Source organism: Schistocerca americana, chromosome 3, assembly GCF_021461395.2.
Source record: "Schistocerca americana isolate TAMUIC-IGC-003095 chromosome 3, iqSchAmer2.1, whole genome shotgun sequence".
Lineage (NCBI taxonomy): Eukaryota > Metazoa > Arthropoda > Insecta > Orthoptera > Acrididae > Schistocerca > Schistocerca americana.
This window is the reverse complement of record NC_060121.1, coordinates 258,318,542-258,345,155: the sequence shown is the minus strand read 5'-3', so window position 1 is coordinate 258,345,155 and position 26,614 is coordinate 258,318,542. Positions and strand designations below refer to the sequence as shown.

The 26,614-nt window shown below is 39.0% G+C and overlaps 1 protein-coding gene across 1 annotated transcript in view; it reads right to left on the bottom strand.

Moving 5' to 3' along the window:
* Positions 1 to 15,282: 15,282 nt before the first annotated feature.
* Positions 15,283 to 26,614, bottom strand: part of LOC124607419 (vigilin) — an 89,651-nt gene continuing 78,319 nt past the window's right edge. Inside the window, exons 20-21 of the mRNA XM_047139745.1 lie at positions 24,603 to 24,821; positions 15,283 to 17,233 (exon numbers count right to left, since the gene is read on the bottom strand). Of these exons, the coding sequence (XP_046995701.1) occupies positions 17,003 to 17,233; positions 24,603 to 24,821 (450 nt within the window). The 3' untranslated portion in view covers positions 15,283 to 17,002. The remainder of the gene's footprint in view (positions 17,234 to 24,602; positions 24,822 to 26,614) is intronic.

Sequence of the window (26,614 nt, the reverse complement as noted above, 5' to 3'; positions counted from 1 at the left end):
AGTTTGTCGGCGGAAGCAAAAACTTTTGAATCAGTGGTACGATGAACGAGCCGTTAATGAAAAAGACGAGAGAAAGAGAACAGCAGCAACTATCATCCGTGAAGATATAAGAATGACTCATTAAAGTATTGCCTTGTAATTAATCAGAATGTTGCGCAAGCAGAGGATAATAGTTCGAGATCCTCTTCCTCTTATCCATTCAATTTCAAAAAAGTCTGTTTCATATGTGCTGAAAAATGTGACATAGAGGTGGAAACAAAAGAACCACTCCAGTTGGAGTGTTTGAAGTTCGCTCTTAAACTGTGAAACATATGCTGCTTGAGAAAGCAGAGAAACGCAATGATGATTTCGGTAGAAAACTTGCCAATGCATCAACAGTGTTTTGTGTTTAGTAGCTGCAGAAACCCGTTATCATCAAGATTGCTATGCTAAATTAGTGTCGAACGCCTCCTCTGTTCGAAAAAGAGGCCGCCCTCAAAATATCAACTCTGATGCCGCTTTTCAAGAGTTATGCAAATTTATAGATAGTTCAGAGGAATGTCAATTTTCACTGCTTGATTTGTTGCAGAAAGTTAAATGTCTCCCAGAAAGAGAGACAATGACTGTGAAACTGACTGAACACTTCGGTGATGGGGTCTTGTTTGCAACAATGACAAGAAGATCCCCCAGTCGTATGTTTTCGTGGCTGTGGCTACAAACTTTTGAATCAGTGGTATGATGAACGAGCTGTTAATGAAAAAGACGAGAGAAAGAGAACAGCAGCAACTATCATCCGTGAAGATATAAGAATGACTCCTTAAAGTATTGCCGATTATCTAGATATCAATGACTTGACAGAGAATGCTGAAGTTATGGTTCCTGACACTTTACACGAATTTGTGAAGGGTGTGGTTTTGTCAAAAAAGAAAGGTAGTGAACATTTAAAAAATGTACAGCAATATCCCATGCGATTGTGTCAGCTACTAGGCCTCGTTGATTTATCTCTCACTGCAGCTGGGTCTTGCAGTGTACTTGTTTCGTAAAGTGGGGTCAAAAAACATTGATGAGATTGTCCCGAATACAGGTTTCTGCTCTTCATATAGCACTCTGGCTTTATTTGAGGGCCGGCCGCGGTGGTCTCGCGGTTCTAGGCGCGCAGTCCGGAACCGCGCGACTGCTACGGTCGCAGGTTCGAATCCTGCCTCGGGCATGGATGTGTGTGATGTCCTTAGGTTAGTTAGGTTTAAGTAGTTCTAAGTTCTAGGGGACTGATGACCACAGCACTTGAGTCCCATAGTGCTCAGAGCCATTTGAACCATTTTTTATTTGAGGCTTCTGCCGTTCAGTTCTGGAAACCAAATATTTCAAATGATTCGTTCTCACAGTTCGTTTTCGATAATGTTGACTTCAATATTGCAACAATGACAGGCAAAGATATATCCATGGTATGGGTGTGTGTTTGTTTGGATCTGATGGGCGCCCAACGGTGAGGTCATCAGCGCCCTTACACTTTTGAAAACAAACGAATACGCAGATGAACTAAAAGTGTTTGTACACGCATGCACTCGAAATGACCACACAGTCACTCTATCACATGCACTACAACCAATTATGAGGGAAGAGAGCTAATCAAGGAATTAAAACACAGAGGAAAAAAAACACAGAAGAAATAAAAGAAAAGCACAGGGAAATGTGACTGGCTGACGAGTTACAAAGAACTAGGGTGAGCCAGCCACCCTTTGACACGTTAAGAATATCTCCCTAAAATCTTGTGAAAAACATTGCACAATTCACAAAACTTTAAAACCCTAACCACACTCGCCTGATCATTACATAAAATAGATGGCAGATCCGCCAGCAAATCCGCCTCAGTCTGCTGGTCGGCAAATAAAGTGCAGTCCAATAAAATGTGGCGCACCGTGATCTGCACGCCAAAAGCACCACACATTCGAGGGTCCTCTCGCCGGAATAAGAATCCATGTGTCATAGGGCTGTGGCCTATGCGAAGACGAGTAAGAAGGACCCCGTCTCGCCGACGTGGCTGGATGGAAGAACTCCACTGCCGAGTTATGGGCTTGATGACATGGAGCTTGTTATCGGTCACTGCCAACCACTTGTCTTCCCACCTACACATAACTTTTTTGTATCTCAACAGCGAGGTGATAGCATGCAGGGGGATAGCACACCGAAATACCAGAAGATCACGGCATGCCTCCTTGGCTACTCGATCCGCCCTTTCATTTCCCACAATTCCAACGTGCCCAGGTACCCAGCTGAAAGGCACCTCCTTCCCCAGTAGTTGTTGTTGTAGGAGGTCATCTTGGATATTCTGGGTTACTGTATCTGCTGGGTACAAGTGCTGGAGAGAGTAAAGGGCGCCTAGAGAATCTAAGCAGACGAGAAACCTAACACCAGGAGAACGCCTCATCTGCTTCAGTGCTCGCAAGATCACAGATAATTCTGCATCAAAGACAATAAATTCTGTTGGCAGTCTGACCTTGACGACACAATCTGGGAAAACGACAGAGCAACCAACAGAGTTTCCCTGCTTAGACCCATCTGCAAAACAGCTACATGGTTATGGTACTCAGATAAAATACCAGAGAACATTACATTAAAAACGGAAGCAGGAGTGCTATCTTTCCTGTACCGCACCAGATCTAAAATCACTCTGGGTCTCTCCAGTAACCAGGGGGGCAGAAAGTTAAAACCCTGGATTTGGGGTCATACTGGCTCCAACCGAGTGACTCCAGCACATGTTGCATGTGGATCCCAAATGGCATCGTGGCTCGTGGACGGTTGGAAAGCAGCCATTCCAGTGGTGGACGAGCAACAGTATGGTGTGTGGGTGAAGTTGGAGCTGCAAGGAAATTACCAAGTGGAGCCGCCACTGGATGGTAAGTGGCAGTTCACCACCTCCACACAGATGCTAAGTATGGGACTGGTCTGATAAGCACCTGTCCCCAGCAGAATCCACCCATGATGGATCTGCAAGTAAGAGAGTCTCACTGACCCATACACTGTGCAACTATAGTCCAGGCGCGAATGCACAAAGGCCTGATAAAACTGAAGGAGACAAGCCCTGTCCATTCCCCAAGTTCTGCAGCTAAGGCACTTGATGATGTTCGGTGCCTTCAGATTTCTGGCTTTCAGGTCTCTCAGGTGCGGTAATCACGACAATCGGGAGCCCAGAAACTGCACTATGTCTCTAAAATGTAGAATGGTGTCCCCCATATTCAAGGCAGGCAAATTAAAAAGACGATGGCAACGATTAAAATGAACACACACACACTTATCTGCAGAAAACCGGAATCCCATCTTTGCAGCCCACTCCTCTAACCTCTGCACTGTAAGTTGCAACTGATGGCTCGCTGTTGCAACACTGGAGGAGGAACAGGAAATAGCAAAATCGTCTCAAAATAAGGAGCACTGTACAGGACTCCTTACCGTAGATGTGATACTGTTGATGGCTATGACCAAGTTAAAACACTGCCCTGAGGAACACCATTCTCCTGCTCAAATTGATCAGACAGCGCGTTGCCAACTCAGGTCATAAAAAACTGCTGAGACAGGAAAGACTGTATGAAGATGGGGAGCTGGCCACGAAAGCCCCATTTATGCAGTCGTGCGAGAACACACTGTCTCCAAGTAGTATCATATGCCTTACTTATATCGAAAAATATGCTGATACAGTGATGCTTACGGAGGTAAGCCTGCTGAACAGCCACCTCTAGGAGGGTCAGATTGTCGACAGTGGACCGAAATCTTCAGAATTCATACTGAGAGCAGCTAAGGAATTGGTTCAAATGGCTCTCAGCACTATGGGACTTAACATCTGAGGTCATCAGTCCCCTAGAACTTAGAACTACTTTAACCTAACTAACCTAAGGACATCACACACATCCATGCCCGAGGCAGGATTCGAACCTGCGACTGTAGCGGTTGCACGGTTCCAGCCTGAAGCACCTAGAACCGCTCAGCCACACCTGCCGGTGGCTAAGGAATTGCCTGGTCTCTAACAACCAGGCCAGATGATGGTTAACCATTTGCTCCAGGGTCTTTCCTACACAGCTCATTAAGGCGTGCAGTGTCACGAATCTCAGTTAGTGCCGATTCGAACTCTCACATGGAGAAAGGAGAGTTGTAGGCCTCAGAACTGTTGGACGTTAAGTCCAACTTTTTCTTCCCTACAGTCGCACAATAGCGACAAAATGCCATATCCTTGCTTGCACTGGCAGTAGTTCATGCAAAATATTCGGCCAGTGCCTGAGCAATGTCTCTGGGTGTTGTTTGGAGGCACCCTTGTTTCAGCACTGCTACTATCGGTAAATTTCTGCATTTACCAGAAATCCTCCGAATGGCTTCCCATACTTATACAGAAGAAGTGGAACGATTGATGAAGTCCAGGAACGCTTGCCATGACCTTTTCTTACTGTCCCTAATGACGCAACAAGCATTGGCCCTCGCGACTTGAAAGGCCCTAAGGTAGTCTGCTGTCGGTCGGCATTTAAAATGTCAAAGAGCTGCACACCTCTCCTGGTTTGCGGAATGCCACTCTCACTCCACCAAGGTACTGGTCACCTTCTAAGATGACTTTGGGATGGAGAGGTCAGCAGCACAATGGATCACTCATGTGATGTGGCCCACCAATCCTTGGACGCTGTTACAGTGATCAAACACCACCAGCTGGCTGCAACGTGTCCAGTTAGCTCTGCTGACTATCCAGTTTGGGGGCTTAACTTCAGGAGGTGAACCATTTAGTAGGTGAAGGCAGATTGGGAAGTGGTCACTGAAATGAAGATCATCAATGACCCACTGAACAGCGTCAGTGACGGCGGGAGAACGGAAAAGAGAGGTCGATGGCTGAGAATGACACACTACTAGTACTTCAAAAGAGGACGGACAAGTGTAGTTAGTCAGTGTCTTTATTAAATCTGTTACATTTTCTAGGTGTTCTGGCAATAAATCGCAGTCTTTGGTTCCCCTCCCCACAATATTTTCTGTGTGTTCCAATTTAAACTATTCGTAATTGTATTCCTAGGTATTCAGTTGAATTTATGGCCTTCAGATTTGAGTGATTTATCATGCGCAACCAACATTGGAGTCTTGGAATAAAAATGAAATTAAAGTTTTCTACTTGCACCAAATTGCACATGCTTCTGCGCTTCTACATGACTGTCAACAGTAGTTTTCCCCCCTGAAGAAATATTTCTCTTCCACACATCTTACAGTACGCAAAATCAACACCTGTGAAAACATTGTAGCCAACACTAAAATTTGGCTTCACTTACCCACTCACTTTTATTATTTTGAGTGTACTTCACTATTTTCCCACTTAAGGGTGCACTCATTTCCACATTTAAATTTCCAAAAAACGAACTGTTTCAAACCTTTCCGCACTAACTGTAGTTCTATAAGTACACCATGCACAACTAAAAGTAAACTGAGGCGAGGAGACTACTTCAGAATTATTTTGACAACATTAAAGGGAAATAAATTACAGACATCTTATTTTTGACTTAGACTTATGAGTCATTACACTATACCATCATGAATAGTTTCTCCTCACAAATAAATATTTATTTCACTTTCACATACCCTACAATACTCTCACAGTCAGGCAAATGTTTTAAAGAGATAAAAAGAGGTTTTAAATAACATCCATGCAAGGAATAAACCTGATTCAGTGCTTGGAGCAGATAAGAGAAAAGTCTCTGGGGTGAGGAATTCACAGAAGGGACTTCCCAAACTTAATTTATATCTTAAGAAATAACCAACATTCACAAAAGTCAAACATTACTTTGAAGGAATAGCACAAATGTCATAAAAAAACCACATTTGTTCTTCTATCTGCTTTTTAGCAGCAGGGCAGCAGCTTTTTTAAAAAGCAGGATAATCTCCTGGTAGCAGCTGCAATGTCTCCAGACCACTAGATACAAGCTTCCAGTGTAATAACCAAAAGGGGAAGCAACCTTTTCTTCTGTGGAGTAGAATGGATTTAAGTTAGTGCAATTCTATATTGCATTTTAATTCCAGTGTGACTATCGACAAAAAATTATAATTTGGAGCTAAGGGATGAAGGACGGAAGATTGGGTTCGATGTCTCGCCAACATCGAGGTCATTAGAGACAGGCACAAGCTTGGATTGTGTCAAGTATGGGGAAGGAAATTGGAACCATCCCAGCATGCGCCTGGAGCAATCACAGAAAACATAAAACTGTATAGTAAGACTGAGTCGTCCTCCCGAATGTGAGCCCAGTGTGCTAACCATTGCATCACCTTGGACTGTTTGGAGCAAAAGTTTGACCAATTTCTCTTTTGGAGTATCCACTGTGGTGAGCACTTTACTGGTTGGAAGTTGGGAAGGAAGGGAAAGGGTCAGTGGAAAATTGTTGCTGACACATATGTCTTCATGGTTATTGCAGAGGAGAAGAGTGAGAACTCGGCTTCAGATCATTAACTCAGTATCCATTTATGTACCATGTGCAGTGTTTACAGTCAGCTGATTTTCCAGAGTAAAGGAGACTGAGGTTGAACACAATAAGTAGTAAACTGCTTAATCAAAAGTGGTGATGGGGACTGAAGTCTCTTAACATTGGGATTACTGATGGTAGGTCAATGAGATTTTGCAGTGAGGGCACCTTATTTGGTTGGAGATAAATGTTGCAGATTGTCGTCTTGATAGGTACTGTACACAGACCACCACTAATTCTACACTACTGGCCATTAAAATTGCTACACCACAAATATGACATGCTACAGACGCGAAATTTAACTGACAGGAAGAAGATGCTGTGATATGCAAATGATTAGCTTTTCAGAGCATTCACACAAGGTTAGCGCCGGTGGCAACACCTGCAGTGTGTTGACATGAGGGAAGTTTCCAAACGATTTCTGATACACAAACAGCAGTTGACCGGCATTGCCTGGTGAAACGTCGTCGTGATGCCTCGTGTAAGGAGGAGAAATGCATACCATCACGTTTCTGACGTTTTCAATTGGTGAGAGATCTGGAGAATGTGCTGGCCATGGCAGCAGTCGAATATTTTCTGTATCCAGAAAGGCCCGTGCAGGACCAGCAAGCTGCGGTCGTGCATTATCCTGCTGAAATGTAGGGTTTCGCAGGGATCGAATGAAGGGTAGAGCCACGGGTCGTAACACATCTGAACTGTAACGTGCACTGTTAAAAGTGTCGTCAATGCGAACAAGAGGTGACCGAGACGTGTAACCAATGGCACCCCATACCATCACGCCGGGTGATACACCAGTATGGTGATGACGAGTACCGGTACACGCTTCCAATGTGCGTTCACCACAATGTTGCCAAACACGGATGCGACCATCATGATGCTGTATACAGAACCTGGATTCATCCGAAAAAATGACGTTTTGCCATTCGTGCACCCATGTTCGTCGTTGAGTACACCATCGCAGGCGCTCCTGTCTGTGATGCAGCGTCAAGGGTAACCGCAGCCATGGCCTCCGAGCTGATAGTCCATGCTGCTGCAAACGTCGTCGATCTGTTCATGCAGATGGTTACTGTCTTGCAAACGTCCCCATCTGTTGACTTAGCGATCAAGACGTGGCTGTACAATCCATTACAGCCATGCGGATAAGATGCCTGTCATCTCGACTGCTTGTGATGTGAGGCCGTTGGGATCCAGCACGGCATTCCGTATTACCCTTCTGAACCCACCGATTCCATATTCTGCTAACAGTCATTGGATCTCGACCAATGTGAGCAGCAATGTCATGATACGACAAACTGCAAGCGCAATAGGCTACGATCTGACCTTTATCAAAGTCGGAAATGTGATGGTATGCATTTCTCCTCCTTATACGAGGCATCACAACAACGTTTCATCAGGCAATGCTGGTCAACTGCTGTTTGTGTTTGAGAAATCGGTTGGAAACTTTCCTCATGTCTGCATGTTGTATGTGTCGCCACCGGCAGCAACCTTGTGTGAATGCTCCGAAAAGCTAATTATTTGCATATCACAGCATCTTCTTCCTTTTGGTTAAATTTCGCATCTGTAGCATGTCATCCCCATGGTGTAGCAATTTTAATGGCCAGTAGTGTAATATTCCTTCAGAAGCTCTGTCTGTATCTGTGCAATTGTTGTGTAATGCACTGTAGTTTCTGAGGATAGAATGTTAACCTCTTGGGAAATTTGTTTCCTACAGTGCATGACTAATCTCAGATCAACTTCAGATAGTTGGCAGAAATAGCTATTACAGTTCCAATGCATCAATGTCATAATTTGAATTTAAACTGTGGATTGGTTATACTAACAGAGGAGAGAGGAAGTTAGATATATTGGGATTAAGCGAAACAAAGTGGAAGGGAAAAGGTGAGAAGAATTTGAGAGGAGGAGGAAAACTGTACTGGAGTGGGAATAACAGGTCTGGAAGAAATGGTGTGGCAGTGATGGTGAATAAGAATGTACAAAGCTGTACTGAAAATGTGAGATATATATCAGGGAGTATCATAATTTTAAACCTGAGATTCCAAAAAGAAACACTAAAAGTAATCCAGATTTATGCACCTCAAGTGGTATGTAACGAAGAAGAGAAGATGGACTTTGAAAATGTGTTAGAAAACCATATAGTGTGTGCTAATATAGTGATGGGAGATTTTAATGCACAGGTAGGCAAAGACAGAAAGGGATTTGAGCAATTATTGGGATGCTTTGGATATAGAGGCAGAAATGAAGAACGGGAAAGACTCCTGGATTTGTGCCAGAGGAATGGAATGAAAATAGCAAACAGCTGGTTTATGAAGAGAGAAAGTCCTGTTATCACCAGATACAGTTGGGATGGAAGAACCAAGAGTGTAATTGGTTATATTCTAGTAGATAGGGAATGGGGAGAGAAAGTAACAAATGTGAAGGTAATTACAAGTGTGAGCGCAGATGGAGACCATAGATTACTGGTGGGACAATGGAAAATGAATCAGTGTGTGAAAAATAGAAAACAGAAGAAAGTGATGAGGATACAGGATTGGAAACTGAAGGAGAGTGAATGTGTAGAGAAGTACAGAGAATTAATCACACAAAAATTTCCAAAAGAAGTTTTCTGCGATGTAGAAAAAGGAGTTTATTCAAAGACACTTTAGTCGAAGCAGCACAAAAAGTATGTGGCAGAACATCTGCAAAGGAAAAAATAAGACAAGTTGGTGGGATGATACCACAATCCAAGCAGTTAGAAGAAAAAATGGAGCATGGAGAAAGTGGTGGAAAACTAAAAATGACGAAGACCATAAAAGATATATAGAGGAAAAGAAGAAGTGCGAACAGCAAAGAAAAAGGCATGCGAAGAGTTTACAAAAAAAAACTTGAAGAAGATGTGAAGAGCAATAAGAAAATGTTCTATAAAATGATGAAAAATAAAAGGAAGGCTTCAAGTACCAGTAAAGATGGAAACAGAGGACGGTACCATTATTGAAGATCCAGGGAATATAAAAGACCTATGGAAAGAACATTTTAAGAAGCTGTTAAATGCTGAGGAGTAGGTACATGAGGAAACAACAAATAATGGAGAAATTGAGAGAAGTTGGGAAGCAGAATTAGGACAAATGACACAGGAAGAAATGGAAATGGCTTTTAAAAGATGAATGGGGGGAAAGCCTCAGGACCTGATGAAGTATCAGTGGACATAAGAGCAGCAGGTTCAGTGGGAATGCAATGGCTGTATAAGGTACTATCAAGTGTGTGGAGAAATAGTACAATACCTGACGATTGGAAAAGAGGAGATATTGTTCCCATCTTCAAAAAAGGCAATAAAAGACTTTGTAAAAACTACAGAGGAATAACGCTTATGAGTCATACAGCCAAGATTTTTTAAAGAATTTTACTAAATCTAATAAGTGAAAAGATAGAATAGGAGCTGAGTGAAGAACAGCATGGGTTTAGGAAAGGAAGAAGCACGATCGACCTGATATTTTCTATCCACCAACTGATGGAAAAAAGTTGAGAATATAACACAAGGGTGATAATGGTTTTTATAGACATAGAAAAGGCATATGACTCAGTTAACAGGGAAAGGCTGTGGGAAGAAATGAAGAAGATAGATATAGAAGATGGATACATTAATGTTATAAAGACAATGTACAGAGGACACAATTGTAGAATTAGAACACCATTGGGGAACTCTGAGTACTTCGAAATAAGACAAGGACTTAAGCAAGGAAGTATTCTATCTCCAGCACTTTTTAATGTTGTGATGAAGGGAATGAATAGGGCAGTTAAAGATATAATAAAAGAAAAAGACAAAAAGATGATTTTTGCAGATGATATGGTAATATGAGGTGATAAAGAGGTAGATGGACAGTTACAGCTTGATGCGTGGAAGGAAATAATGAAAAGGTATGGATTAAAAATAAATAAACATGAGAGTGAAGTAATGGTATTTGGAAGAGAGAAAGGGATCAACGGAAATATTACCTTGAATGGAGAACCCCTCAAAGTGGTAGAAAGTTTCACTTATTTAGGGAGTGAAATATCTAGGGATGGAAGAATAACTAATGAAATTAATAGGAGGTTACAGAAGGGAGGCAATTTCTACCAAACAATAAAACACGTGATTTGGAATAATGAAGTTTCAGAAAGAGCAAAACTCCGTATGTATAAGAATTATTACATCCCCATTGTCACCTATGGTGGAGAAACACTGACAATGACAGAAAGGGACTAGAGCAGACTGCAAGCAGGGGAAATGAAATTTCTCAGAGCAGTTAAGGGAAAAACAAGAATGGACAGAGTAAGGAATGTAGAGATTAGAAAGGACCTTAAACAAGAAAGCATGAGAAGAAGAAATTGAAGAAAGAGATTAAGATGGTATGGGCATGTTAAGAGGATGCATGGGCAGAGACACCCCAAAATTATGGAAGAACTAAAGATGGATGGGAAAAGACCTAGAGGGCGCCGAAGAACACGGTGGAAAATGGGAGTGAGAATATCTGTAGAAAGGAGAGGTGTGACCTGGCAGCAAGTGGAGGAAGAAAAGTGGTGGGAGGACCGAGCCAAATGGAGAGGACTCGTCAACACCCAGACCTGGCAGTAGCTGGAGCGGCATTCGGATATATATACATATATATATATATATATATATATATATATATATATATATATATATAGGTTATACTGTTCCTGCATTGTGTGGGTGGGTGGTTCATTGTCACAGTTCACATTCTCAGTTGTTTAGGTCAGGTTGTAGCAGAAGGAGTCTAGTTTTCCAGGTCAGTTTTTGTTTTATGCCTTTTTCCTTACTCTCTTTCAACGTGGTTTTGGATTTGGTTGAGGCAGTCTACATTTCCCCCAGAGAAGAACACATCAGTATGCACACTTGCCTGCAGCCCCTTTAACCACAAACTTACTTCATCAAGAGTCAACTATCAGATTCACTGGGGAAGACATTGACATCTATTTCACCATCTGTTGAGTAATTTAGGTCATCAATCAATCATGGCCGTATGAGGTGTCTTATGGATTTGAGACTTCCTTTGTCTAGGTATTTGCTTCGTGAGGTACTCAGAAGATTAGCTGCATTTGAGACCAGTGTTCATTCATTGAAAGGACTTGCCTGAACAGCATTTGCTGTTTTCATTGTAACTATTTCCAGTTTTGCCTTGACTGGTGTATTGTTGATGGGGGTAATTCCACAATTACATCAATAGATGCAGGTCAATTTTAGGTAAGCCAAATGATCAACTGATTTATTGGAAGAATTCTATAAAAGTATCTTATCTATAAAGCAAACTATGTACAGAACACTCTCGCAACCAATTCTCAAGTACTGCTGGGGTGTCTGGATCCCCACTATGTCAGATTAAAAGGAAGACAATGAAGCTATTCAGCGGCATGCTGCTACATTCTTTAAATTTAGATGCAATAGTAGATGTTGGTGCTGGTGTTTGTGGTATCGTTTGTGGTATCCATTTGTGTGTCCTCATCAGCCTTTGGAGGCAAATGATTAGTTTTCGTGTGTATATTCTTTGCCTCTTGATATGTTATACACTGAGTTATGTAATTTCTTGTTTTTTCTGTTACAAAACTGGGCATTCCCTGTTCCACACTAGGTGTGCTTGACAGCAGTGGATGGAGGAGGGTTGAACTGTGTGTGTAAATGATGATTATTATAATAATAATAATAGAGACTCAACTATGTGGTTATAATCTATCCTCTCATATGTCCCAAGATGTAGGTACTAGCTTTTTCCCTCCTCTCTGCTTTCATAGTAATAAAACTATGTTAAACATTTTGTAAAAGGAACATGAAATAGTAATTGGTCTTCTTCAATTCGACTGTCAAACATAAAATTAAGATCATTGGTCAAGTGTTAAAGGTATTCACCTAGTATATGTAGTTACTCCCTTATGTTCAGTGACAGAGATAGGTGAGAAGCCACCACCGCTCCCCAAGCCAACAGGTAACAGTCTCATTTTTAAATCTTGTCATAATATCCACTCCTTCACTGGAAATGTACCACATGGATTATAGCTGTTTCATCATCCGCTAGAACCTCCAGTGGTGACCTAGGTCCTGCAGGTAGATCCATGTGTGGTCAATCTACATCTCTCACATGATGTTTGGCTCTTGCGGGACAACGTGGTGGGCCCAAACCATTGACATTTGAATTGTTTGGTCAGCTCTTTTTGTCTCATTTAAAAGTGTTCTATTTCATAGTTTCTTGATTGATTTAATTGTCCCCAAAATTCCTTCCCAGGCTGTTGTGTATGTAGAACGGGCATTATTATTCAAGTGTACTTCCATCTCTATTAATGACAAGTACAGCGAGCGAGAGCGAGAGTGAGCGAGCGAGCGAGCGAGCGAGCGAGCGAGCGAGAGAGAGAGAGATCAGCAATAACACTTCTCCCAGGAGGAAACAAAATATTCTTAGCATTGTAGTAAGCCTGTTTTTCATTTTCGTAATGGGATAAATTTATGATTTCAGGTGATGTTCACCCCCTTAATACTGTCAGTAGAAACAATTCTTTCATACAACTACACACTTGTCTACGTTTACATAGCCACTCCACTGCTGAAGACTGTTTCATCCAACTGACTATTACAACAGCACATTACATGAAAGTAAAAGTTAACAAGGAATTTGAACAGAAATTCATTCCAGTTCTCTACAGATATAATGAATTCACAAATTAAACTGTACCAGGCTAATAGTTGGTTTCTGGAAGTGCAGGTTCCAGTACAGCCAATTAAAACAAAACTGAAAAATACCTAAATCTCAAAACCACATGTACTTTCTTCACAGCAAAAACAGACAGAAAAGGTGCAATTCTTCTACAAGGAAATTCCATGAAAAGAGGTTTGAAAATTTCTTATGGGGAGTAGGGCAGGATGAGAGAGAAAACGATCTTCTGTCACTTAAAATCATTATATTTAGAAAACTTGTGAATTATGTATTTCTCATCCACAGTGGAACACCAATTTTATGTTCTCTGATTTTAGGTTTATTGCGATTCTGCAAGTTAATTTTGTAGCCCCTGTGAAAAAGCCATAAGGTCAATAGTAAAAATTCCCCAATTTTAGATTTCTTCCTAGTAAGGTTTACCTCAATTCTAAGTTCTTACCCAGTGTCTTGCTCAACTTCATCCTGTTTTCTTCCTATTGACATGTGATGTGACTGAAAAAGTTTTAAGTGGCTCAAAACACGGATGGTTCACACCATCGGTGGTGGCGGAATTAAGGGAATATTTTGAACCATTGTGAAGAGAGGATATGTGAGGGAGGAAACGCTGACTTAATCCACAATCGGTGTTGCCAGCACAACTCCCAACATTTAGCTTCACCGTGCAGTTGTGATACCACTACTGCTGGATTGCAGAGGTAATGGAAAAATAAGACAGTTGGCACAGTGTTCTGGACCGAGCCGATACATGACTAAGGGGCCCAGCCACCATCTTTTTTGTTCCACTTGTAACTCAAGTCTCATTTTTTGCATGTATTTTCAATGTACTGTATTCAGCAACAATATCAATCCCCAACCTTTTAATTTCAAACACTGAGTCTCTAAGAACACACTCAGTCATAATTGAGGAAACATCGTCCATTTCCGGCTAGTGAACTCTTATTGGCTGGCAACTTGTTATGTCACCCAATAACCAGCGCAGCCATCACACCACACTAACGCACATACAAGGGTGAAAGCATTTTTTGAAGTGCTGAAAATATACTTTTCATGCAGATGATATATTACGACAGATGTCACACGGAAATAGATAGCACATTTTAAAGACTTTTGTGATCAAGTCTGACATGATACAGTTGCAACAACTACATACACTACTATGTATATACTTTGCATCACACACTAGATCATAAAGATTGGCAGCAGTGATAGACAGCATGGAGCAACACTGTAGCACCTGAGCTTTCTTTCAAATTAACATTTTACACAGTGTATAGAAATTCACAGAGCCGACTTCCAGTACACACATAACGTCAATTGGTGAAAAACTCTCATCTAGCCTAAAATAACACTTCAACTGTGGTGAGCATATGAAGTGCACCTCATAAGAAAAGCATTAAACAAATAACAGCAATGGTGATAAAGTATGTAATTAAGCAGATGTCAGCATTTATGCTTATGGTTTAACCATTTAGCTGCTGTGATGTTTTTGGTTTAGTTCAACAAGTTCATCAATTTTTGCTTTTTCTAGGTGAGCACAAAGAATAATCTCTCAAAAATGCATGTTTTGAACATATAATTTGTAGTTGGAGCAATTTGGGAAACAGCTCAATTACCTTGTACCCAAATACCAATTTCAATTTTAATGAGTTTTTATTTGCTGTTACACATCTGGAATTTTTAAGAACTGATGAAATGCATTGCCACAGATTAGTGTATAACATTGTATTGTACATTTAGTTTCCTTCACTTGGATTTTATACAAAGTATTGGAGAGGATTGCAATTATAAATCATATATGGCAATTACATGTGTTTTGCTCATATTTTATGGGATTTTCACATTTTCCTCAATTTTCTTTTTTTTAAATCTGGACCACATGAAAACATAAAATGGGGTTTCACTGTGTGTATAATATGGGTATCTTGCTTGCTAAACAGAAGTCAGTGATTTTCGTCAAACTTCAAAGAAACCCCATTTTATGTTCAGATATGTGAAACTGACAATTTCAATTTGCTAACCTAAAGTCAGTTTTACAACTGCCTTTCCTCATTCTCTTGATAGTACTAAAAACTTATAGCTGTAAATCTGCACACATTTTTCTGAACTGCTGAAAGAAGAAAGGATGGGGGGAAAAAATACCTCAAAATAAAATGTTCAGTTTAACATAAGAATTTTATTTCAAATTTTGTCATTTATGTTCAGCTGTGTTCATAGCACCAGAGTTGGAGTCTATAATAATGGTTTGAACTGTGTTGTACAATACTTCTATGCAATACAAATTTTTTTTTGTTTGTACAAATGTATCTCACGATTCATATCACTTAATGGTGTTCAAGAGACTGTCTTTGTAAATATAAACTCAACATTTATAAATGTCTAAATCTCTTTCATAACATATAGTGTGGAAAAAGGAAGTGGTTTGTGGAAAAATGACTACAATCCGTTTAGTGGTACCGTTTTGCACCACAATTTAACACATCAGTATTGTGGATGGTATGGTTCCCAGTCACACTTAAGAATTCATTCCACAAGTGTAAATAACTATTGTATTACTACTAATAATAACAATAATAAAAAGAACAACAACAATAACTATGCAACAGACTTACATGCCAAAGGAACATGACAGAGGTGCTCAAACCTCATTCCTTGCATACCAGATAGTTTGGAATACACACACACACACACACACACACACACACACAATCAAACAAACATACATTTGCAATAAAGAAAAGTAGGTCAAGGATGGTAAATAAGAATTGAGTTTAGACTGTAACAGATGTCATACATTCTTATTTCACTTATTCATCCGATACATGATATCTCTGTATATGAAGACACATGAGATGTATGACAAACCATGTTCCACTTTTCCACAATATATACATGTGTATATACATATGTATATTGTATATATATATAAACCTCCTTCACCCATATTACAATGCTAAGGCAGTTTCGTTTGTAAACAGCAAAAAGAATGAGGAGGGACATAAAATAAAAGTATATAAATTCCCACATTTCAAACAAAATGTCTATTAAGAAAAGCACTCACACAAAGTTGAGAAGAGGCTGCAATCAAGGCACCTTGTTGTATGTTTCATGCCTGCTTCCACAAGAAAATATATATTTCTATCATTTAAAAAAAATGCTTTGGCAGTCTGAGGTCTGCCCTGGGCATGCTGAGGTATCCAAAAGTGATATAATCAGCACTAATAATCACAGTTGTGTAATAAAAATCCAGCTTTCCTGTCCCATCTCCCACTAAAACCGATCCTTTTATTTCAAACACTAAAACCGAAATCCAAACCAACAGGGACCCCAATAAGAGTCCTGTGGCCAAAGTACGCCAAGCATGCCTCTGCAGAGCAATATATCTGAACTTTCGTATCAACTTTTATTGGTGTTATTTAATAGGGAGGATGGGGGAAGACCTTTGAAACAACATCCAATCTGCAATACCAATTGTCGGAGTCCAGAGACGCAGGCCTAGGTCGTTAATGCAGCAGTCAGTGAAGGACAAGGGAGCCAACATACAGAACCGACATTTCCCACACTTGGTTACACAAAATCACAAGGGACATCTCCCAATTAGTTTTAAAACTGTGCCATCTTCCAAGTCAATGAATATATAAATTGATCATTTTCATAATACAGCTGTCTATGTGTGTTATATTAAAATGCAGTATACTTACCAGCAATATGTATTAAAATTTTAATTTAACTTGGAAGTGGTGGTTTTCAAGTGCTTTTATCACAATTACTTGATTCTTTTAGGTTAATGTGTAAATAATTAAACAACCCTCATAGTCACCCCAAAAAGGAATATATATGTGAGTATATTTGGAGGTACCACGAAAGCAGTGGGTACTAGCGTCTCGCTCCCCACGCTCCTGCAGGAGCTACACTTTGCGGGATGTCACCACCTCCACCGAAAGATGGGAACTCTGAAGTACTAGCAGTATCTGGGGCTCTCTGTTCCCACGGTGCTCCTTTGACCACAAAACCCGGATTGCTACCTCCCTGAGATGAGCTCCCTTCAGCATCGTGTCCAAAAATTGAACGGTTGTCAGGACGCTCATTTTCAGCTACATCCTGCAACTGATCACAAACAAGTCAACATTAAAACAAGAAGAAGAAACGCTATGGCCCTAATATAAACAGGAAATGTAGTAACTCCTCTTTTCACAAAATACAATATATACTCTTTCTCATATAATTAAACTTATGACATAGAAGTTATTAACTGAAAAGGAATATGTTGGCATTTGTGTTCAGAAAAACTATGCAAAAGTTTTTCTCAGTAGATACATTTCAGCGCCAACCTTTAAGAAAAATTGTTAACAATCTTATGTCAGACTGCAGACTTCCAAAGGAAAAGCAATCATAACTAGTTCTCTCTGACTGCCATTTTTTTATACTGTATCTTCGTTTAGAATGAACTACAGTCTCAATTCTACCTTCTGTGTATCATGTTCTGATCAACTACAACATCTCACTGACCTTTCTCTTAAATATATCCTTGAGAACAAACCATACGAGATAGACCATTTTCCGCTGCAGGAGTGGAGCTACAAGACTCCTCTATTTACCGCAATGGTTTAGTGATACTTTGTTTAATAGCTGATCTGGTCCTGATACTATAGCAATAAAATGTACACAAAGAGCGCAGCTTCATGTCCTCCCATTACCACTAATATATATTTGTGCTAGACCTCTGATACTCTCAATGGCATTTGTTATTAAGTGCCAGTGTGAAGAAAATCTGCAGACAAATTTTCTTATGTTCATCAGAATCAATTTGGCAAGTTAAAATTGTGTGACAGCTCCATATGTTTCAAGATAATTTCATTGTCAACTGCACACCCCACACATCCTTCACTGACTAACTCAAAACACCAGGTCATCATACATTTTACAGCATACCATACCAATCTGACATGCAAAGCTCTCATCACAAATATTCATCACAGTGCTTACTCCACCACAGTGCATGAGGAAGACATCTCAGTTGATCAGAGTTGTCTGTTGAGTGTTCTGTTGAAAGAAACTCAAGTCATCACTGGAGTATTACACCGTCCAAGATCAGGGTGACAAGTTTTCAACAGAACGGCGAAGATTAAAAACTCATTTATCAGTCAAAATTATCTGTTTTTGATCCATCCACTTACAAAGGGAGGGTATATATGTGGGCCACCAATTCTGATCAAGTTTTATAAGAATGCTCTATAATGAAAATGGAGACGTGCTTGTTTTGAATTTCTGCTAGACACTCCCTAGTTTCTCAAAAGTCGAGGTCAAAGTTAAAGACGGAAATCATTTTCAATGATATGCATCAAAAGATCATCTAAAAACAAATATTTTTGTGTGTTTCCATTCTGGATCTTGGGTACCTATCATTCTGTGTGTCCAGTAGAATGATGTTGGTGGCCGAGTGGTCAAGGCATTATTTTAATTCTGTTTTTTGGTGTATCTTATAATATTTTGATAATCAGAATACTTTTATTTGTATTTTTTTGAAGTAAAATATCGGGAAGTGTGATTAATAATGAAATAAGTCTATATTATAATGTATTGACAAAATCAAACAATAGAAAATCCAAGACAGAATAACAATATTATGACAATATATATTATTTTCATGATATTATCATGATGGCCCGACAATCATTTTCATCATGATACACAGCACAAAAATATAAGTAAAGTGTATTATTGTGTGTTTTTACCTATCTATTCATGAGCATTCTTGCAGTTAGTGGAGGGAAACAGAAAAATATTTCCTGCAGCACACACAACACACATGCAAAGGCATGTTTTCCGGAACACTGTTCATGGTAAACACATCTCAGTGTATAAAAGCATTTCTTAAAAGACAAGTGAGGACAACTGGATATGTATCAATGCATAAATTTTGATAGCATTCACACTATCTCTTAATTCTCTGCTCTGCTAAGATGTCGCAGGATTCTGAAGTCGTGCAATGACGTTCTTTACCAGTCGGAAAAAGTAAATGTCACATGACTGACAAAGAGAGGTAACATTTCGGTGGTATCACTTGCACCATGCAGGTCGGATCATCATCATCATCATCATCATCATCATCATCATCATCATCATCATCATCATCTACAAAAGACCTATCCACTACATCATGTATCTCTAAGAAAATAACTGTCAATACATTAAAATATATATTTATTTGATAATCTCACATTCCAATTTTTTACTTCCAAAAAGGCAAAGAAAGTATTCCAATTGCCAGTATATCATCAGATAAACCAAAAAATATAGAATGAAAACAAAGGCCATGACCAAGAAAGGAACACAAACCAAAGTTTGGTGTTCTATTGCCTTGATCGCTCAGCTGCTGACTTCACTCTGCTGAACACACTGAATGATGGGTACCCGAGATACAGCATGGAAAAACAAAAATGCTAATAACTAATAATTAACTTTGGACCCCATATTATAACAAAAAAAATGTTTGTTTTTAGATTGTCTTTGGCTGTGTAACAGTGAAAATTTGATTTTCAGTCAACTTTAAGCTAACTTTTTCAAAAAATAGAGAGTGTCTAGGAAAAAGCTAAAGCACATGTGTGTGTATTTTCAGTATAGAAGGTCCTTGCAAAACTTGAACAAAATTGGTGAACCACATGCAGACCCTTTGTTAGTCAAATATTTTGCAAGTGAGTAAACTCCATTCCTGAGGCACTAACTGAGATCTCCAAAGGTCTGTGGCTGCCACATTCTTAACATCGTATGCTAAATCTTTTTCTGGTTACACATTTCTTTAAATGTGGAAACAGTTTAAACTCAGTGAGCCAAATCTAGTGAATATTGTGCACCTTCCAAAAATTTCTACGAAAAATCCTTCCATGTACCTACAGTCTAGTACATCTGCAGGCAGTTGCCTTTTCCTGGTAGGAGGATTCCATTCTCTAACAATTCAAACATTCTCTCTTTTTTTTTTAAAATCTAGTTCATGCAGAAGTTCACATATAGCTAGATAAGCAATATGAAGAATTTCTTTTCCATTCCAGAAAACTCTCAATAATCCTGAAGAGTGTAACAAATCAATTTCATTTATTCTGTTGCAGGACCTCCAACTTCCACTCAACTCCTTGAATGCCATTTTAATTTCTGTTGGTATTTGGTGTACCCTAATTTCATTCACAGTAACAACTCGGCACACAAAAAATGCAATCCTTTTTAAAATTAGTACCCCTGCCGAGAAACTGATTGAATTTGACATTTACTTTTCATTAAAGCCCAATAAGTGCCTCACATCTCTGACAGAGCTTTCTCTTAGTTATTTCTCATGTAACATTAATCCTATTCCAATATGCTAAGAGGAGGGACATGAAAAGTGTGTGTTGCAAATAATAAAGTGGTAAATGGAGATTTTTGTCATTAATACAAAACAGGAGTCTTTTATCAAATGTAATAAATTTGTCATTTTCTTTGCTCCTACATAAAAATGTCATAACTATAAGGGCAGTGGTTTACTAGTACTGGTAATAGATAATTACTGAAAGCTGAAATTCAGATTCTGAATTTTTCTGAAGGTTGTGGCTCACATATAATCAAAATGAGGGATCATCTTCCATGCAAAGAACTATGGCTCTAGATGTAATGTCAAACAAAAATATTCCGCTTCCAATGAACTCCGGTCAAGTAGCAGTTTTAGTTACCAATGTTACACAACCAGAAGTACCACAAATGCAGCATTTTTAATATATTCAATGTGGTGCATCAATTAAATTACATATTTTCAAAGTACACCAGTATAAATATGAAAACCATCAGCTGTAACACATTGGTTTTGTAAACATGTAAATCAACACATCGGCTTCATTTGCTTCTAGCAGCCAAACATAGCACAGAATATACTACAGTATGCTAACATCACTGTCTTCACATAATGATACGCTGCAGAATTTAAATCATGCTGCACAAATAGTATGATAGCGTCTTACAGAATCGTACTCAATGGATTATGACCAACTCGCAACCTAAAGTGGACCTCAGGCTGCACACGGATCAGGCTGTAGACACATTTTTCATACACAAAGTTCTGTTTTACCACCAGAAAAAAAAAATTGTGTGTAGTCACATGTTGTGTGCTGTGACTGGCTGATAGAAACAAACTGAGCATCTACATCTACATCAATACTCTGCAAATCACATTTAAGTACATGGCAAGAGTTCATCGAACCACCTTCACAATTCTCTATTATTCCAATCTCGTATAGTGCACGGAAAGAATGAACACCTGTATCTTTCCGTACGAGCTCTGATTTCCCTTACTTTATCTTGGTGATCGTTCCTCACTATGTAAGCCAGTGTCAACACAATATTTTTGCATTCGGAGGAGAAAGTTTCTAATTGGAATTTCATGAGAAGATTCCGCTGCAATGAAAAACGCCTTTCTTTTAATGATGTCCAGCCCAAATCCTGTATCATTTCTTTGACACTTTCTCCCATATTTCGCGATAATACAAAATGTGCTGCATTTCTTTGAACTTTTTCGATGTACTCCGCCAGTCCTAGCTCTTAAGGATCCCACACCGCACAACAGTATTCTAAAAGAGGACGGACAAGCATAGTGTAGTCAGTCTCCTTAGTAGGTCTGTTGCATTTTCTAAGTATCCTGCCAATAAAACACAGTCTTTGGTTAGCCTTCCCCACAACATTTTCTGTGTGTTCCTTCCAATTTAAGTTGTTCGTAATTGTAATACCTAGGTATTTAGTTGAATTTACGGCTTTTAGATTAGATTGATTTATCGTGTAACCGAAGTTTAATGAGTTCCTTTTAGCACTCATGTGGATGACCTCACACTTTTCGTTATTTAAAGTTAACTGCCACTTTTCGCGCCATTCCAACATTTCTTCTAAAATGTTTTGCAGTTTGTTTTGATCTTCTGATGACTTCATTAGTCGACAAACGACAGCGTCATCTGCAAACAACCGAAGACGGCTACTCAGATTGTCTCCAAAATCGTTTATATAGATAAGGAACAGCAAAGGGTCTATAAAACTACCTTTTGGAATGCCAGAAATCGCTTCTGTTTTATTCAATAACTTTCTGTCACAGATCCAGTCACGTAACTGAGACGATATTCATTAACACGCAATTTCACTACGAGCCACTTGCGTGGTACAGTGTCAAAAGCCTTCCGGAAATCCAGAAATACAGAATCAATTTATTTATTTACATGTCAAGTTCCGTAGGACCAAATTGAGTAGCAAATCTCCAAGGTCATGGAACGTGTCAGTACATGCACTTACAACATAAAAGTAATAACAGATAAAAATAAATGTTCATGAACCTGAAAGAAAATCAGTCCATAAGTTTAAGCAAACGCTATCAGCAATACAATGAGAATCAGCTTAATTTTTCAAGGAACTCCTCGACAGAATAGAAGGAGTGACCCATGAGGAAACTCTTCAGTTTCAATTTGAAAGCGCGTGGATTACTGCTAAGATTTTTGAATTCGAGTGGCAGCTTATTGAAAATGGATGCAGCAGTATACTGCACACCTTTTTGCACAAGAGTTAAGAAAGTCCGAACCAAATGGGGGTTTGATTTCTGCCGAGTATTAACCGAGTGAAAGCTGCTTATTGTTGGAAATAAACCAATATTGATAACAAGAAACAACAGTAAGGAATATACATATTGAGAGGCCAATGTCAAAATACCCACCCAAGGGGGCGGGGGGCTGGAGGTCACGTGTAATATCATTTGATGTCCCCATTTGAGCTTACGAACTTGTTTTACCCACTATTTTTACCCGATGTAAAGTTTGAGACATTCTCATCCGAAACTACAGATGGATCATCCTATATAATGGGAATGTCTGGCTACAGCCAATAGGGATTCTGAAGTAATCCAAATTCCTTTATAACTTAGTGTAAGAGCAACTGTCCATGCCAGCAGGAAATGTGGACATTGTAAAATGTTTGATGTTGCACTAAAGGCAATTTGTTTCCTGTGTTCAAATATATAGGTTGTCCCATTTATCTTAATCATCCCAAATAACTTTGTCCAGAAGCAAAATCATACAAATGTTTCTTGTGTTTCAGGAGGACATTAACCAGCCTGAATCATTATCTCCTCATTTTCTTTGTTATTTCTTTAAACAGCACCTTTTTTTTAATTTTGAATTCACTTCCTCCCCTCAGGGTCTGTTGAAAAACTTATCACAGAGTGTCATTCACATAAACATGACATCATTAAAAATTTAAAATAAAACTGACTTTGACTCTCTTACACACAATGCAGGTACTTTGAGTAATGTAACTCTTCCACTTGCTGGAGTTGACAGTACACACATGGAAAAACAAGGTAAACGTACATTGGACATTCAGTCCTGTTTATCTTTACCAGTCCAAGTGAGCAGCAAATTTACTCTCTCTTCACACAAACCTTCACATGAAGATTTTTTAACATCATGTTTGTGTGAATGGTATGCTGTGCTATGATTGTGAATAGGTCTTGAGGACAGGAGTGTATTACTGAACAAAAGAAAACTTACTGCAATTCACAGCTTCAGAACAAACGAAGTCATAAGAAAGGCAATTGTGCTGGTTTATGAACCCCTGGTATGAAAAAATTATTTGCTTTGTAACAAAGTTATAGAGGTCATTAAGATAGATGAGACATCCTGTAGACTCCAGGTGGCTTTTTTCACACTACAGTGAATTGCTGACAGATAAGCACTGTAATGTCTTAGAAGGCAACTTTGAAGTTATAACAATTCTATTTTATGGAAATCTTTAAAGTCCTTGGTTACAAGTTATTTTTTCAGCAACTGACTAGATTAAATAAGTATAACACAAACTTTTTTTCCTTAAATAATGTAATACATATGATATTGACGTTGATAAATAGAATGGAACTGATAGGTATATCTTCATTTTCAATGTAACACATTGAGAAGCTGGAATAAACCAAAAATAAAGGATATACAATACTTCAAAAATTAGGCATAAGAAACTAATATGAAAACTGGGAGAGGGTAACTATAAAACTAACAAAAAATTAACACCAGAATCGGCAAAAAAAAAAAGATATAAAAACCATTATTTCCAGTCCCTAGCTAAATAAATTATTTCATTCAGATTTAACTGCAACTCCTTCGTTCCGGGATTGTACACTTTTGCTACAATTCGTGACTGTTTCCGGAAATGTGAATCATCAGAAAGTTAAGTATGACACAAAGACACAATAAAACATAGAAATTTAAATTGGTTTATCACACAAAGAGACCAGTAATCCAAACTGTTAAGTATGTAAGTGAGAAAAATGTATTCCTTTCACAGTCATGGTCACAATATACTTGTGCCAACTGCAAACAAATATCTTTCCTTTTACTCCACAGACTGGATAGTTTCTACACCATTGAAAACACAAATTAACATTCAGGTAATTTTATGGGACATGCTCGACAACATGTATTTCACTTACATATTCTTCTTCAAGGTTCAACAGGTGGTCCCGAGCATCGATAACATTGTCTTCCTGGCCAATAACAGTGACAATATTTGGTTCAGCATCCGTACTTCGAGGAAACTTTATGTCAACCTTGAACTGCTCCATTATTTTACGAATGTTGCGTCCACGTGCACCAATAAGTCTTGAATGTACCCTAGAATCTATACACACTTCTTCCTTCACCAAATCATTCTGAAAAAGAAAGGAGTAATTTTTTGTAATATAATTGTAACAGACAACTGTACTCAAGCAGACTCAACCAGAGTCAAAGCATGATAGGGAGGTCTTGGGAATTCAAATCCATGCAGAAGCAATAGAACCTAAGTTATGTTTTTGCTGATGACATTCTATCAGAACCAGCAAAGGACTTGTAATATCAACTGAATGGAATGGAGAGCCTCTTGAAAAGAGGTTAAAAGACTAATAGCAACCAAAGTGAAAGAACAGTAATGAATTGTAGTCAAATAAAGTGATGCAAACAGAAATACGGTAGGAAATGAGATACTAACAATAATGAAAGGTTTTTCTGTTCGGACAGCAAAATAAAAAGTAGTAGAGAACATATAAGATGCAGATTGACAATAGAAAGAAAAATTTTCATGGGAGGGAGAAATATGTCAACACCTAACATAAATTTAAGTGATGTTCATGTTCTACATATAAATAATTATTATTCTCATATTACAATTTTTATTGTTTTTAACAAAATTTATTTCAACAAATTTTATTAGTTAGCTTCAGCAAGAATACCTAGAAACAAACTACTTTCATAAGCTCTGAATCATCCGCACATCACAGCCTCCTCCTTCACTGCACTTAACCTTACAGAAGTACTATAGAAGCACAGTGAAATACTGAAGCGTTAAAAATTTTAAAATAGCACATGTGTATTAAATGAAAACAACTATAATATACCACTGCGCCATGACAATTGGTGACCAATGTGACGTGATAGAGAGGGACGGGGGAAGGGGTAATATAATTTGTGTGTGTGTGTGTGTGTGTGTGTGTGTGTGTGTGTGTGTGTGTGTGTGTGCGCGTGCGCGCGCGCACGTGCGTCTATTGTTTGTATTATAAGACACTATCTTAAGACGTCTGAATTTCGGAACAGTATTTTGGTTGGTTTGTTTGGGGAAGGGGACCAAACAGTGAGTTCATCAGTCCCATCGGATTAGGGAAGGATGGGGAAGAATGTCGGCTGTGCCCTTTCAAACAAACCATCCCTGCATTTGCCTGAAGTGATTTAGCAAATCACAGAAAATCTAAATCAGGATGGCCAAACACAGGTTTCAACCGTCCCCCCAAAATTGAGTACAGTGCACTAATCACTGCACCCCTCACTTGGTGGAACAGCATTCCGTAAATAAGTTTTAATTAAAGTCTTCAAAAATTGAAACTTGTGATTTTTATGTTTTGGGGGAGAGGTGGGGTGGGGGATATTGTACGGTTGAAGAGATGGATTCCAGCATGTAAAATTAAGCACTTGTCCAAACCTCGAACCCTATAATACATCAACTATTTTTTTCACTACAGCCCAGGCATCTGTGGCAAATTTATCTGTTCCAACTTCATATCCATTAACACCTACAGGCTGTCCTAGGGGGAATGGTCAATATTCAGGCATATGACAGGAAAAATCATTCAAAGCAAAATTTTCTAGAAACATGAGCTCTAAAATGCATATGTTAAAAGCTATGAGCCTGGTTCAGCAGAAAAGACGTGTTTCACAGTAACTAATATGAACATAGCTCTTAAGGTGTGCACTTTAGAGCCCATGTTCACTGGACTTGTTTTGCTTCGAATTATTATTCGAGTCATATCCCTGAATACTGTCTATTCCTCTGGAGACATTAACAATTTTTCCCACCTATTCTGCAACAACCCCATAAATCTTGTCCCTTAACAAAATTTCCTGGACAATCTTGTCCTTTCCTTCAAACACAACTCCCAGGAAAGAGAAAAATCTTGCTCGTCACCCTAAATGC